This window comes from Myodes glareolus, chromosome 25, assembly GCF_982192425.1.
Source record: "Myodes glareolus chromosome 25, mMyoGla1.1, whole genome shotgun sequence".
Taxonomy (NCBI): domain Eukaryota; kingdom Metazoa; phylum Chordata; class Mammalia; order Rodentia; family Cricetidae; genus Myodes; species Myodes glareolus.
The window spans coordinates 21055355-21070676 of NC_142050.1; the positions used below are offsets into that span (position 1 = coordinate 21055355).

General features: G+C 45.5%; 1 protein-coding gene across 2 annotated transcripts; it reads right to left on the reverse strand.

Moving 5' to 3' along the window:
• Positions 1-8197: 8197 nt before the first annotated feature.
• Positions 8198-10678, reverse strand: Fezf1 (FEZ family zinc finger 1). 2 transcript variants are annotated; one of them, XM_087901715.1, is made up of 5 exons: positions 10187-10678; positions 9815-10036; positions 9433-9567; positions 9034-9166; positions 8198-8662 (listed from the first exon to the last, which is right to left on the reverse strand). In XM_087901715.1, exons 1-5 carry the CDS (start codon positions 10613-10615, stop codon positions 8301-8303), a joined length of 1281 nt encoding a protein of 426 aa, XP_087757841.1. In that variant the 5' UTR covers positions 10616-10678; the 3' UTR covers positions 8198-8300. The 2 variants fall into 2 exon arrangements, with proteins under 2 accessions (XP_087757841.1, XP_087757840.1); XM_087901714.1 differs by having other exon boundaries at positions 9815-10678.
• Between the last annotated feature and the right edge of the window lie 4644 nt (positions 10679-15322).

Sequence of the window (15322 nt, forward strand, 5' to 3'; positions counted from 1 at the left end):
CCCTCCTTCTCTCTCTTTCTACCTCCTTACAGTTTACTTGTTGAATAAACTGGGTTGCTGTATTGTTTATATTATTCTCTAAATTCTATTTTGCAAGTTTTTTTAATTGTTCATGTTTCCTGAAAGCATAGTTTTGAATGTTTCATCCACTTATATGGACACAGAGATTGTGTCCCCTCAAAACCTATGTTGAAGTCCTAATCTATGAAGGTACTTGGAGATGGGGCCTTTGGAGACTAAGTACTAATGGATAAGGTCATGAGAAGAGAACTCTGTTCTGATGCGATTCATATTCCCATGATAAGAAACCTAGCAGCACTTGCTCTTTTTCTCCTGACTCTGACCTTACTCCTGAGAGGCTCAAAGAGGGGCTTGTGATCATATTCGTTATTGTCAAAATGTATTGTATGAAAAACATTTAGAAATAAATAAAATAAGAAGACACAGAGTTGAAAGGGGTGGAGAGGTAGGAGGTGGCTCTGAAAGGAGTAGGATGTGAACATGATTAAAACACCGTGTATAAAATCCTCAGAATTTCAGGATGATAAATTTTAAAAGAAAGTTTTAAGTTAAAAGTTAAAAGCAAGTAAAGAGTCAGTTCTAGGCCCACCAGAGAGAAAGCCTTTGAGCTGTAGAGTTGGCTTAGATGCTAAAGTGTTGACTCCCGAGCACAAGGACCTAAGTTAAATCCTCAAAATCCCTTGTGCTGGAAAGACAGTTCAGTGGTTAAGAACACTTAGCGTTTGTGCAGAGGACCCAGATTCGGTTCATATGTTGGCTCACCATCATTCCCAACTCCAGTTCTAGGAGATTCGATACTCTCCTCATCCACTTTTCTGTTCAAATCATTTTTTATCCTTTCCTGCGACAAAAAATGTGGGTTCAACACCACCACCATGTGTAGCATGAGGGCTGGCTTGTTGGGGTTTCTGTCCCGCCCGGTACCCCACAACCTGCAAGACCCAAAGAAAATCACACATGGGACTTCATAAGATTATAAACTGATTGGCCCATTAGGTTAGGCTACTTATTAGCTCTTATAACTTATGTAACCCCATTATCCTTATCGACGTTAGCCATATGGCTTGGTATCTTTCTCAGCGTGGCAGCTCACGTGTTGCCTCTTCGGTGATCTGGGCAGGAATGGTGGAGGGAGCTTTCTGCGTCCCAGAATTCTCCTGTTCTCATTGCATCACCCCTACTTCCTGTCTGGTTTTCCCGCTTATACTTCCTGCCTGGCCAATCAGCATTTATTTAAAACATGATTGACAGAATACAGACAATTCTCCCACACCAACCAAGCTCTCTGGAAAAAAAGAAACGTCTCACTTCTTTGGCTCTGCTGGAGGGTGGGAGTGTCAGTCAGCCATAGAATTCTAGCAGTTTTCCTTTCTCTGTATATTGGATTCAGACATCACATGGAGTTTCTGTGTGAATCGACAGTTAGCATTTGCAACCATAACCACCAAAACAAACAATCAAACAAATAAGCACATACATAAAATCCCAGAACTGGGGAGGTAGAAGCAGGAAGTCCTTGATGTTCATTTGATAGTCAACCAATTTCACTTGGTAAACTCCAGGATAATGAGGGACACTAGAGAGAGAGGGAGAGAGAGAAGAGAGAGACAGAGAGAGGGTCTCCAAAAAGTGTGATGACATACTTACCAAAGACTTTAGTCTCCAGAACGATGAGAAAATAAATTTCAGGTGTCTAAGCCACACACACTGTTTTTCTTTTTTTTTAATTCTTTGACAGTTTTAAACATGTGTATAATGAATTTTTGTAATTCTAACCATTCCACTTCCTTCTGCCCCCACTCCCCTGGCAAGTCCTCCTCCTCTTTTCATGTCCTGTGTCTATATGTGACCAGCTGAGTTTAATTAGGGTTGCTTGAATGGTAGCAACCTATTCAAGAGAGGTAGTAAGAGCTTATTTACTGAAATATAGGAAACTAACCAGCGGCTACTGTAGCATTGAAGACAATGATACCCTCTACATCAGCAAATATTAACTGACAGTTGGCCCTAAAAGACGGTTGGGAGCTCATGGGCCCCTCCTCTGTCCATGATGTAATAGTGATGAGCCCAGTCACCTACTTTTCTTCCACAGATAACCATAGCTATCCTGAGTTCATGACTATAACAGCCATCACGTCTAGAAGACATATTTTTGCTACACATTTTCCCATCTTCTGGCTCTTATATTCTGTCGGCTTCCTCTTCTAGGGTGCTCCCTAAGCCTGAGTTGGGTTGATAGAAATGTCCCATTGTCCTGCTGCACTTTGTGTTGCTGTGATAAACCCATGACCAAAGGCACCTTGCAGAGGAAATGCTTCATTTTATCTAATACCTTCACATCACAGCCTATCATTGAAGAAAGTCAAGGCAGAAATTCAAGGCAGGAAGCAGAACACTTGAAGGAGTGCTGCCTACTGGCTTGCTTCCTGGTTTCATGTTGTGCTACCTTGCTGATACCTCCTGGGACCACTTGTTCAGGGGTGGCACCATCCCCAATAATCCCTAATCCAGAAAACGCCACATGCTTACCTGTAAGCCAATCTGATGGAAGGATTTTATCAGTTGAGGTTCTCTCTTCCCAGACAAACTTAGTTTCTGTGAAGTGGACAGTCATCATCATTAGCATCATTCGCTGCAGCGGCACAACTCATTTAGTGGCAAATACTCCTCCTTCTGTTTGTTTGTTTTATGGTAGCTCAGGCTGACTACTGCATACACTCTTTATTTGGTTCCCATTTGACTAAGAAACGTCATTTCAATTTTGAGCTATCAAAAGATGTCACTTTGCTTGTTATTATGACTAGAGGGCCATACGTTGGACTGAACCTTCAAATTTCTAGGAGAAAACAGCCTATTATTCCTATGAAGAACAGACGTAGACCACATGGCTCCTCCTCACTCTGGGACAGAAGTCCAGCTCCTGTCAGGAGCTTGCTGTGCACCCTTCCTGCTCCCACAGTGTAGCACCCACCCGTGAACAACATTTGTTTATAGGACAGCAAAGTATTAAGCCAGGAGACGTGTATCAGAAGAATCTTGTTCCATTTACTTAGTAATTTAGCCTCACTAAGATAAAAATAATTGAGTTTCTATTTAATGCAAATGCTACCTCAGTCTTAAACAGAGACTGTACCCGGTCATTTGAGATTACTTTTTTTCCTGTGCTGTGGCATGGTGAATTTTGACTTTTCCTCAGATCCCATTATAACATGTCATAAAAGTGCAGACAAAGATAACAATAGAGGGATTTTTTTCCAGCAACATCATATAGATATTGGGCTTTTTCCTCTTCTTCGCTATTGAAAGGAGTGAGATACCCTACACTGGCTAAAACTGGCAATTTTGGAGTAATCACAAGTTCATTTGACAGGTGTGTCATTAGCGTGCTATTATTGGTTTCTGCTTTGCTCTGGAGCTGCATTAATTCCTAAAAGATGTGAAATTTATAGCAATATATCCTCTACTTACAAATAGCTTGCTCTTCAGTTTTTAATTAATCTAATAAGATCAAATAACTTCTTATGGCACAGTGATTTAGTTAGGGTTTCTATTGCTGTAACAAAACACTAGAACCAAAAAGCAAGTTGGAGGGTGGATGAGTTTATTTGGCTTACACTTCCACATTGTAGACCATTATTTGAAGTCAGAATAGAAACTCAAATAGGGCAGGAACCTGGAACCAGGAGCTGATGCAGAAACCACGGAAGGGTGCTCCTTACTGGCTTGCTCCCCATGATTTGCTCAGCCTGCTTTCTTATAGAACCCAGGACCACCAGCCTAGGGATGCCACCACCCATAATGGGCTGGGTCCTCCATCCCCATCAATCACTAATTAGGAAAATGCCCTGCAGACTTGCCTGTATCTTCTTATGGAAGCATTTTCTTAATTGAGGATCCCTCCTCTCAGATGACTTCAGCTTGTGTCAAGTTGACATAAACTATCCAGCATAAAAAGTAATTTCATTTCAGCAAAGCACAGCAAAAAAGAAAAAATGATATTTTATCAGGTTCAACAATTACTTCTTTTGAGATTCAGCAGCTTCACACTCTTACCCGATTAGGATTCAGGTTGAGTTCCAAGCTCTTTACAATGCTCTCTGGTAACAGAACAGGCAATTGTGCCTTAAAGCAAACCTCACAAACAAAAATAAGGAAATAAAGATTATCCAATAGAAGAGCTTATAAAGTGAGAAAGAAAACTGTATTTTTTTTTTTTTTTTGCTGTCTGCCTCAGTTTTGGATTTGAGATAATTTATAACTTGTAATTGTATGTTTTGTAGTACTTTTACAAGCACAAAACAGGCCCATTACAGTTATATATAAGTCAGGTCTTTAAGCTGTTGCCAGTCTTAGCGAAATTATATAACTTACATAAAGGTGAACTCTATCAAGCAAGATGCACAGATTCTAGAAATGAAGACTTTGCTGTATGGTCGGTTAGGTTTGGTTTTTTTTTTTTACCTTTTTGTTGTTTGTTTGTTTGCTTATTTGCTTGAGACAGGGTCGTCATCTGTATCCCTGACCAACCTTGAACTCTTTACGTAGACCAAGCTAGACAAGAACTCAGGCAGAAAAGCCCTACCTACTTCTGCCTGCCTAGTGCTGGAATTAAGGGTGTGCATCATCGTGTCTGTGTTCTGTAAGAAGTGAAACTTCAGACATCACTAACAAGCAGCAAGCAATGGCTTCACCAGTATTCAATCCCAGTTTTGCAGAGAAACTTGTTCATAAGTTATACTTTTGGAAATCTGGAGAAATTATTATATTTAATAAGACATTGTTAGAAATCTCAGTTTGGGTTCTACATTAAGCAGGTAGGGTTTAATTACTTACATTGTTAATTCTGTTTTCTAATATCTTGATTTTCAAAAACTAAGCAAAAACATATAATCTCAGTGGATCCCAAATTTCAAAAGTTCATCCCAGCATCTGCCTAAAGTATCTTTCTCTGGACCAAGTTGAAGAGAAGCCATTTTTCTACTTTAAAGTCTGAACACTGTCCTTACCCTGCAGGAACTATGAAAGAATTTACTGGCTAATATGAAACCTAACGAAGATGGGTTTTGAAAAGGTCACATTCTGCGGCATATATGTTTTAGGGTTTGTGTTCCATAAGCAAGCAGTAAAATCTATGTAAGTTCAAATGAATAGAGGTTAGATAGTCAAGCGAGGGCATCACTTTTCAGTATTTACCAGAAAGAAGAACTGTGAGGTCTTCCATTGATGATCTGTTAAGTGTCCCACTTTACCCTTCACCCCCAGAAACTGAATCCCCGAGCTCATATTATCTTTAAGGGGTACTCCTTGATGATAGCACTCCTGGAGAGCTTTGTCAAAAATCAAAGTTCACTGATCTCTTGACAAGTGCTTCTCTTGAGTGCTTAGTTTTACAGAATTTCCTTTGGACCTCCTCTGTGTAATCACCAACACTCCAGGCTGCTGTTAGCAAATGACCACCATTTCCCCTGTCAACCTCACTGGAAATACGGCAGCATCCACACCCAACCTTAGACAAAGTCATTTCATGCTATGGACCCGCTATAGCACCTGTACTCTATTTGCTCTCCTTCGGTCCCTACCTCCCCCTCCCCTCTCCTTTCCCCATGCCTTCTCCCCTCCCCTATCTCTCTCCCTCCCCCATCTTTCTCGCTTTTCTTCTTTCAACATCACAAACCAATTCATTTCTTTGGTGAGGCACGTCTTTATTTAGTATATCAAAGCATTCTGGCATGGGTTAAGAGATGGGAATGCCCATATAAATGCCTCCTAACAAGTATTCTGTGGTGTCGGTACTTCCCTCAACAATGTTCATTTGCTTTTCCACCTCACGACAATGGCATCGCCTTGCATGTCTAAAGGACATTTCACCCTAAGTTTGGAGACTAAGTCTGAATGCTAATTGAGGATAAGTTCAAGAAGCAAAGGCTCCTTTCTGCCCTTGAACTTAAGATATATACATTGCAAGTTATAACGACCTCTGAACTCATTCTTCATCCTCAAAGGAACAAATGATTTCAGGAGTCAAGGAAGTCACTTTGTAAAGGCGGTTGCCTGTCACCTAGGAGACATTTCTCAACACACTCTCTACCGTTGCACTGGCAACTGTAAGGGAATGTGGTCAGCGTTGGGAACGAGGAGAACAATGTCAGATTCATAAAGACACGGAATCTAACTGGAGTTCTCATGCTTTCCGAAGTCAAATCTAACATGGGTCGAAAGTCTGTTGACAAGGAACAAAGTGGGGGTGTGAAGAAATGGGGCAGATAAAAGTGCGGATTTGATCTCATGATGTTAACTTGTTCACACTTGCATTTGGATGTGCCCACTGGCTCAAGCCCCATGAACGCGAACCAAACCTTAAATCCGTGCTGCCCTTCTCTGGAACCCTGCGGCTGCAGCTCGCTCCAGCACTTCCCCCTCCCATCTCTCTTCCAGGACAAGCAACGTTAGGGAGTCCCGGTGGGATTCTCACACCCCCTTCCGCTAAGAAGACCCGCAGGCGCCTTTGTCATCTTCCAGCTCCTTCCTAGATCATTCTGGGCACCCAGAACAGTGTACCCTTCACGGCCTTGATTGAAGTAAGAATTCTCGTAACCTAGAAAGTTGATGCTGTGCCTTGCAGTGGGCCTCTGCTCATCTTCCACCCGCTCGTGGCCTGTTGCCCCACCGACCCATCCTTTTCTAGTGGGCTACGTGATGATCAAAAGTGAAGACGAATGCTACCCAGCAGCTGTCGGATGATTCCGGACTGGCAAGGTCATCCTGCTCCAGGCAGGAGAAGAAAGTCCTTGGCTCTCAGGAGACTGAGTCTGCCGTGTGGAAACTGGGTGGATTTTCTGGACACACAGCCTGGGCCGCAACTCCGGGGTGGGGGAGATACTCGGTACAAGGCGGCAGGGGCTGTGTTTGGGGAGGGGGAGACTAATGCCCGGCGGGAATCCTGCAGTTATCCTACCTTCCCGCCCCCAGCAGCCTCACCCCCAGGACGTGGCTTGCTACCGCAGGACTTCTATGCAGGGCTGTGAGTTTGTCTGGCAGCTTCTACTGAGCAGCTAATAGTATAACAACCCGGCTTTGATAAATCTGAACTAATTACCCCTCTTAATTAAAGTCTTTAGCAGTTGTTTCACTGTTTTGGCAAGAAAACAGGAGAGACTTGCAGTTAGAAAACACCAGAGCTCCAGCGCACAGCAGAGCTGCCGATTAACACTTGAAGCGTTTCAAGGACCTGGCACCCGCCACGGTTTGGTTTCCGTCCATGTCTTCTCTTTGAATGGAAGGATACTCGGCTATAAACATGTGCACACATCTAAAAACACGGAGGCTCTCTTTGCCAGCTGTGTACCAGTCAGTATGAGTCTTCAGAATGCTGGAGATGCACACAACACTTCCTCTAGATGCAAGGTCCCCACCTTTTGTACCACAAATCTATCAGGCACACATCTTCGGTCTCAGAGTTTAACCATATTTCATAACCTTGCCCAAAACATAGAGGCAGACTGCCTGCATATGGTAAATATTCAGATCAAATTAGTAGGCATTATTAATCATAAAAAACAGTATGGGCGAGAAAGTCGGAGCCTTGAAGTTTGTTGATTAAATAAGCATGTTCCAAGTATTTATTTCCAACAGTCAATGAATCAACTTTGACGTGCAAGAATCAAAATCAAAATTCCAATTCATTCATAATGAACCACTCTTATCTAATGTGTATGTGTGTGTGTATGTGTATGTGCTCACAAACATTGGACGTGCCTTCACGGGCACACACATCTGTGCGTATATAGAACATACACACTGTGTTTCGTTGCTTCAGGGAAGGAGAAAATTATGAACAACCAGCAGGCATTTTGAGACAGCAGAATCGACACAATGGAAATATATACAATAATAAAATTAAAAGGGTGCAGCATTCCCGGGTAGAATAATACAGATCTCAATAAATACAGCAGGTATTTGTTTAAAAACAAAACAAAACAAACATCATCTCTCCACCCGAGATGAAAAGTCATTTCAACTTAAAAAAAATTGAAATAAGCCCCTCCAAATGTATCGTAATTGTTAGTGCCTATATCGAATATAATACACAAAACCATTTAGCAGGTGCATGCAAGAGGCGAAAGGCCAAGGAATGTAGAGGCTTCTGGTCTGCCCGAAAGTGAGGGGCTCAATGTACCCCGATTTTTGCACGAGTGCCTAGACCAAGCAGTCCGCCCTGGTCTGCCGACCTCCGCAGTGGGGGCCTTGCCGCTGGGGTTGTGAAGGATCTTTGGCCTCCATCACTGGTGGCCTTGGTGAAGCCCGGGTTGCAGGGGCCCGGGAGGCGGCAACGTCGGCTGCAGGGGCGGCAGAGGTGCAGAAGGCGGCTGTTGCATCTGGGACGGCGGCGGTTCGCTGCCTGGCTCCCCAGTAGGAGTGCGGGTCAGCCCCAGGCTGCTGTCGTGCAGCTTGCGAACGTGCTTCTTGAGGTCAAAGTTCCTGCAGAAGCCCTTGCCGCACGTGGGGCAGGTGAAAGGCTTCTTGTCGTTGTGAGTGTGCATATGGAAGGTGAGGTTATACACCTGGTGGAAAGCCTTGTTGCAGATATTGCATTTGAACTGCTTCTCCCCGCTGTGGGTCAACTTGTGGTTTTTGTAGTTCCCTGAAAGAGAAAAACAGCCGGGATAAGGTTCAGGACAGGTCTTGACAAGAAGACAGAAGATGTATACAAGGTAAGGAGACAGGTTGAAGAGCTAACACAGCTCTGACCCAGGGTGCAGGGCGCTTATTTTTGAGCACACTGAGTTTATTTCTTCTAATACACATTCATTTATCCAATTATACTAAACGAAAACTGGAGGTTACAAAGTGTCAAATGTGCATTTTCTAACTCTGGTCAGACCCGAGGGTAGGGAGCCAGAACGCGGCCTTCCTCAGGTAAGCACTTACAGGTCATTTTCTAAAATATCCTGAGAAGATTCAATCCCGCTTTCCGAAGACCCAATATGAGAAGACATCTCCTGGGTTCAATACCTTTTTGATGAAATCCTTTGCCACAGAATTCACACACGAAGGGTTTGTAGCCCGCGTGGATCCGGGTATGCGTGTTTAACGTGGAACTTCTATTAAATGCTTTACCGCACTGGTTGCATTTGTGAGGTTTTTCCTAAGCAGCAGAGAGAAAGGAAAGAATAGAGCATTTAATTTGAGGTACTTTGTTATTTTGATGCGGAGTCCTACCAGCATGGTACACTAACATCCCGAAGCTTTTAAACAGAACAAAGGCAACAATACAAAACATCTCCCCAGTCCAGCCAACATGGTTCAACAGATCTTCTGCTAAAGAGCAGGCTCTACCAACTGCTTTTTTTTTTGGGGGGGGGAGTAAACAGTTCCGAACTCTACCGGGTAAAATTATACAGAGGAACATACTTGCGTGTGAATGATCTTATGCCTGCAAAGGGTGCTGGCTTGCCGGAAACCTTTGCCACACACTTTGCAAACGAAGGGTCTGGCTCCTGTGTGCACCGGCATGTGACGGGTTAAATTATAGTGCGCGTTAAAGACCTTAAAAATAAACACATGGAAACAGGTTAGAAGACCAAGAGCTCTGAATTCGAAGTATACAGAGGAAGAAAGGGGAGCAAAAAGAGTTTTACCCCCATTCTCAAAATATTAAAATGGGATCGAGAGAGGAAGAAAGGAAAGGGAAAAGGGAAAAGGGAAAAGGGAAAAGGGAAAAGGGAAGGGAAGGGAAGGGAAGGGAAGGGAAGGGAAGGGAAAGGAAGGGAAGGAACTCGTTTTTGCATAATACCTTTCCACAGACTTCACAAGTGAAAACTTTGGGTTTGGCATTAGGAGAGCCGCGACTGAAATCCGAGGTTTTGAATGCGATTTTTTCAGACAAAAGTTGGGCGCTTTCTTTCATGTAATGCTGCAGCTGAGCCTGGGACAGGTCTTTGAAAGCTACACCCGAAGGGAGCTTCTCCACCGCCGGGACAACCAGTTTATTTCTTTCGGCTAAATATGTTTTTGGCTGTGGGTGCAATGGGGAACTGAGAAAGTAGGAGGCCACCGGGTGGATGTTCACGCCCGCAGCCGGGTGGCACGGGCCATCACCTCGATTCAGGTAGCACAGGGCGCCCATGGCGTGGAAGGACGAGTGGTTGACCACACGCGGCCTTACCAGCTTGTACTGCTGCAGTGGCAGCGCGTCGCGGGCCAGGTCGCCCTTGAGACTTAACGCGCAGTTGAGCAGGTCGCTGCAGCTGAACGCGGGTGCGGAGGGCGCCACCGCGGGCGGCGCCGGAGCCTCCAGACTCGCCTTGCGAGGTTCGGAGCCAGTCACTCCGGCTTTGGAGCTCGTGTCGTACGCCACGGGGACGAAAGGGATCATGCAGGGGATCGTCGAGCTGAGATGCAGGGAGTGCTTGGGGTCTCCTTTGGGCACGGCCCCGTGCAGGAAGTGGGGTACCGGCAGGGCCTTAGGCTCGGGGGTGCGCGCCATGATTCGTTCGATGGAGAAAGCCAAGGGTTTGGATGTGTTCATCACGTTGCCCCGAGCTGGAGCAGTCGCTAGCATTTTGGTGGTCGCGTTGAGGCAGCTACTGTCCATGACTGAGTCGCCAGCTTCCGTCCTCCGAGGTTGGGTTGCACGGTCGTTGCCTTGTCCCCTGCTTGTCACAGACCTGCGGAGAGGACAGGCACCGTCACCACCAGCAGCCTCCTCCTCCTCCTCCCCAGCATCACCAGTCGAACCTGCCTGCCCAGCCCAATGGACTCCTGCCAGCCCATCGCAGAGTTCTTGGCGCACCAATGACTCGGGGACAATCACTACTTATTGCTATCAATAGAAAGTGTTGTGTCAATAACGCAGCCAAGATCTCGCCAATCGTTAACTTCCAAGAGGAGAAGGTAAACTAGATAATTGCTCAATTCGCTTCCAACAGTCAACAGGAAAACTTTTTTTTCTCTGCAGTCGGCGACTACTTTTCATTGGTGAGAGAGGTTCCCCCGCCCAGAAGAGGCGGGGGCGCTCTCCGCAATGCGCAGTGCCCTCCCCCTACACGCAAGCTCTAGCCCGCACACACTTCTCAATCCCTTCAGTTACCCCTCCCCCTTGCTTCCTCTGTCTTTTTAATTCTCAATCTGCTTAACCAGGCTTTAGAGGCCAAGCAAATCTGAGATCAATTTTCTCGTTTAGCTCTAAGTGACATCATCTAAAATCATTGTGCTAGGGCTAAATAAGGAAACAGCGTCTAATTCAGGGGCAAAAGCCAGGCTATATTTATCAAACGTCAGGCTCTAGAAAGCCATGACCAGGAAGCCTCTGCCGGCAAAAGCCGAGTTTTCTTTGCTTGGTTCGGCTGAGCCCAGATCCGCCACGCTACCTCCTACGCAACCCACTTTCGCCCTCCGGGACCCAGGGGTGGGGGCTGCTCGTTCCCTGAATTCTGGAGTCTCTACGGCTCGGACTGCGTTTGGACCCTTTGGAAGACACCAGCAGGTAACTGGCCTCCCAAAATGCCCCTGAGATTTAAAGGCCTTGGGAGGCTTGTTATGTGTTTGTGGTTTTGTAAAAGCTACGCCCATGGCAATAGTCCTGGCAAAGACGCACTAGCACCACAAAGTTGAGTTGCATGGAATGAGCGGGTATCACACCACAAGAAACCTAGACGCAGATCGGACTCACACACAAACACACGCGAGAACGCCCTTCCTTGAGTTTCCAGAGAGAACCCCGAAAAAGCATTTCTTCAAAGAACTTGCGCCCACAGCTCTTTCGGAGTAGAGCTTTCTAAATGTTGAGTCAAGAGGGGAAATAGAATCTAAGGATCCCCACGAGGGCTACCAGTGTCTGCACGCCTCAATAGCAGTCGGTGTCCGCCACACCTAGTGTGTCTGGGCGTAAAGACGAACTAAGAGAACCGTCCGCCCCAAGTGGTGACCACAGCCACATTTGTGGCCCCCAAAGAGGGCTCGGCGACCCTGAGCGCACCCCACCCCCATCCCCGGGGCGTCTGGCTCCCTTCTGTTTGTTACGCTTGGGCCCGAATTCCTGGGGTTGAGCTTCGGGAGCTGAGCGAGGCTTCCGTGAAGATGCCAGAGGCTGAAGCTCCCAGCGAGCGGGTTCCCGGGGCTCCAGTCCGAGTAGAGAGCAGAGCAGCGCGTGCCTTCCCCTGCGCTGTCGGAGCGGAGACTGCTGTCGCGAGGGGCAGAGTCCCGGGGCTAGGCGTGCAGGTTGCAGGAAAACCCCGCGCTTCTCAAGCTAGTGTCCCCAGGAGCGCTGACCTGTGAGCCCGGAGCCTCGCCACTTGGAGGCAAACCCCAAGCACCACCCGCCTGGTGAGTTACTCTAATGTGTGTGGGTTGGGTGCCCAGGTATCTGACCAAGAGTGTGACGTGCTGTCCTCCCGGTGAGAGCCCTGGAAAGGACCAGAGATTGGAGGTGGATGTGGGAGCCTTGGACGGTTGAGCCCCAGGGCAATTTACTTAAAGGCGCCAAGTTGGGGTTCAAATGGAGGCAACTGGCTTTCAAGTATTTCTCCTGCTACACCCCTTTTCTAGCCCATGCCAATCCAGGGACCTAGGCTCCTCCGCCCCACCTGACCTTGCGTGAGCCCGTTTATCCACTGCCAGGAAAAACCAAAGGGCTGGAAACCAAGAGAGCGAGTCGTTGAGACCTGACAGCGAGGCGGGACCGCGGAGTGGAAGCTGGAGAAATAATCGGTGAAAAAAATAAGGGCCGGCAGAAGTCTTTTTGAATGTTGCGGCGGCTAAGAAGCCAGATGGTGGGAAAATCTGGCTGTTGGAGGCCCGCCTCAGTGGCTAGGCCAGGCAGTGTCTCATTTCAGGTATCCAGGCAGCTACTGGAAGACTAGTGAAGCAGAGAGGAGAAGGAGTCCAGGGCAAGACACCCGGGACAGAGAGAAAGAGGCTACACAAACCCCGGGAGGTGTTGTGGAGGCCTTTTTGGCCTCAGTTTCCCTCAACCGGAAATGTTCGTTCGATCTGTTTTTGGGGCCTCAGAACCTCGGTCCTTCACCCTGATCAGACAAAGGGTGCGAAACCCAAATTGCTTAAGGAAAGGCCTCAGGGCGGAGGTGTCCCTGTCCCACGACAGATGGGTAGAGGTTAAGACTTTAACTGTTGCCTTTGGGGGCAGATCAGATTCCCTTTCCTACCTGCCTTTCTCAACAGCGAAAACTCTCCCTCCTGCCGCGCTCCTCGCTCGCCGGCACAAGTTTAAGGAAGAAAGGAAAGAGGCAAGAAACCGCTCCCACGCGGAAAGCTTTGGAGCGCCCACCGGCCTCTGCAGCGTTACCTGCCTTCTGGACGGAATGCCACCAGTTTCTTTTACGTTTGTCGCGTGTCCCTCCCTCTTCTCTTCCCCCCCTCCCCCTCCCTTCTCCTCAACGGGGGCAAAAAGCCTTCGATAAATTTCCTCTTCGGTGGATATTAGCTTTTAAAAGAGGAAAAGGGTTCTATATAGTTAACATTTCAATAGTTCGCTTTTCGTTGGTCTTTCGGGATTTGCCTTTTATGCCAAGTGTTTGAAAATGTCATTTGAGTAAATAAAGTCAGGCACAAGTTATTTCCTTTCTTTTGAGATAGCCCTGATCTTGCTAACCCCAAAGACCGAAGATGTGTTTTACAAATCCAAGTCTTAATATGTCGATATTTGTTAATATTTTCCACTCAGTAAATAACCAAGACATGCATTAACGTTAAATATGTGTTCCATAAGGTAAAAGATTCTCTTAAAATACAAAATTAATTTAGGGACAGTTTTTTTAATGTCAGAAATGAATACTTTGTTTTATTTACAAACACTTGAAATTACAGAAAAAGTAACAGGTGCAGAGCATAAATTTGGAAGATTTAGAAGCTTCTCTGAGATTCCACCAGTTTAAATTGTTTGATTTACTTAAAGGAACATAAAGGAGCTTTGTTCATTCAGTTACTAGCAACATAGAAACTTATGGATCTTTAGAATTTCTTGGAGAATCCTATAGTCACCCTGTTTGTTTAGAGCTGATTTTATGTGCCCTACCCATCAACTTTAAACGCAGATGCAAATTGGGTTTAAATATTTTGGTTGGCAAACATGAGACATCTCAAGAAAACGGAACAGTCCTTGATGTAAGGAGGCCTAATAACAAAGTGGAATTGATACCTGAACAATAAGAAAAATCTTCCTACTACATAACAACTGAACGCTACATTTTCTGTGGACATCTAATCTTCTATTTCAGTGCTTTCTCAACTGTGTTCTTTATAATTCTTAAAAACTTGTAAAATTTCCATCAAACTTTTTACTTGGCCACTGTCATAAGCTGGTAGTTTTAGGATAAAGATTATTGCCATCTAAATTTTTTTAAAAATAGAAGATAGCCATGAATTGTTCTGTATTTTTTTTACTGTTTCCTTAATAACTCAGAAATACTGGTGAGTTTTTCTTTAATTGAAACATGAATTGGGAAGCGTGGTAACATAGCAGATCTTCAACCAAGGGCATTGATTTGCCACTACCCATATTTTTAGGGTTCTCAGACCCAACAAACACCCCTGACTTGCAACCCTCTGCTGCTAACAGTCCTTACTGTTACTTACTGTTCCTTACTGTTGTTATAATCATTGTGGCATCCTAGATGTTTGGGTACATCCACACTGTTTTCTGTCTAATAAAATAACACCACCAGCGACCCAGATCACTTCTACAAGAGAAAAGGCATCCCTAAATTCCTCTACAGTCATTGCCAGGCATTGGTGTTTTGTTGTTTCTTCTGGTGTGCGATAGAGATGTGGTGTTGTGGTCGGACACAAACAAGGTCTGCTTGGTTCAAAGAATGCCATTTGGATACTTGAGACTAGTGACTGTCTACACAGTGGGACTCACTTTGCAGCCCATTAACAAGCACAAGGAGAACAGCTTCAGATGTAAGATTTCTAGATTACTCCTTTTAGTTGATTTGGTGAATGATGCTGAACTCTTGAGCTGGGTGCCAGCAGAGAGGACTGGGAGGTGAATATCAAATTGCATTGCAATAAATTCTCATAAAATGAATACAAATATTGTGTTAAAAAAAGAATCCTTGACAATTTTGTGTAACCTGTCACCAGTTGTTAGGACTCTGTACTGAAGAGTCGCCACACACCCCCCCCCTCGCGCCCGCGTTGGGGGAGTTTGAGAGCATTCTATTATTTTCTTTAGACCTCAGTTGTTAATATTTCTTTTATACTAGGATTTTCCTTAAATTCAATGATATCATTCCTCTCAAAGCAGCATTTGCATATTAAATCAGTTTGTAAAGGGAAGTGG

Excerpts from the sequence above, each read along its gene's own strand:
- Fezf1 (XM_087901714.1), bottom strand. The coding sequence starts at position 10,615 with ATGGACAGTAGCTGCCTCAACGCGACCACCAAAATGCTAGCGACTGCT. Across the intron at positions 9,167-9,432 it reads ATAAGATCATTCACACGCAA|GAAAAACCTCACAAATGCAA; the intron begins GTATGTTCCTCT and ends TCTGCTGCTTAG. Across the intron at positions 8,663-9,033 it reads CAAAGGATTTCATCAAAAAG|GGAACTACAAAAACCACAAG; the intron begins GTATTGAACCCA and ends TTTCTCTTTCAG.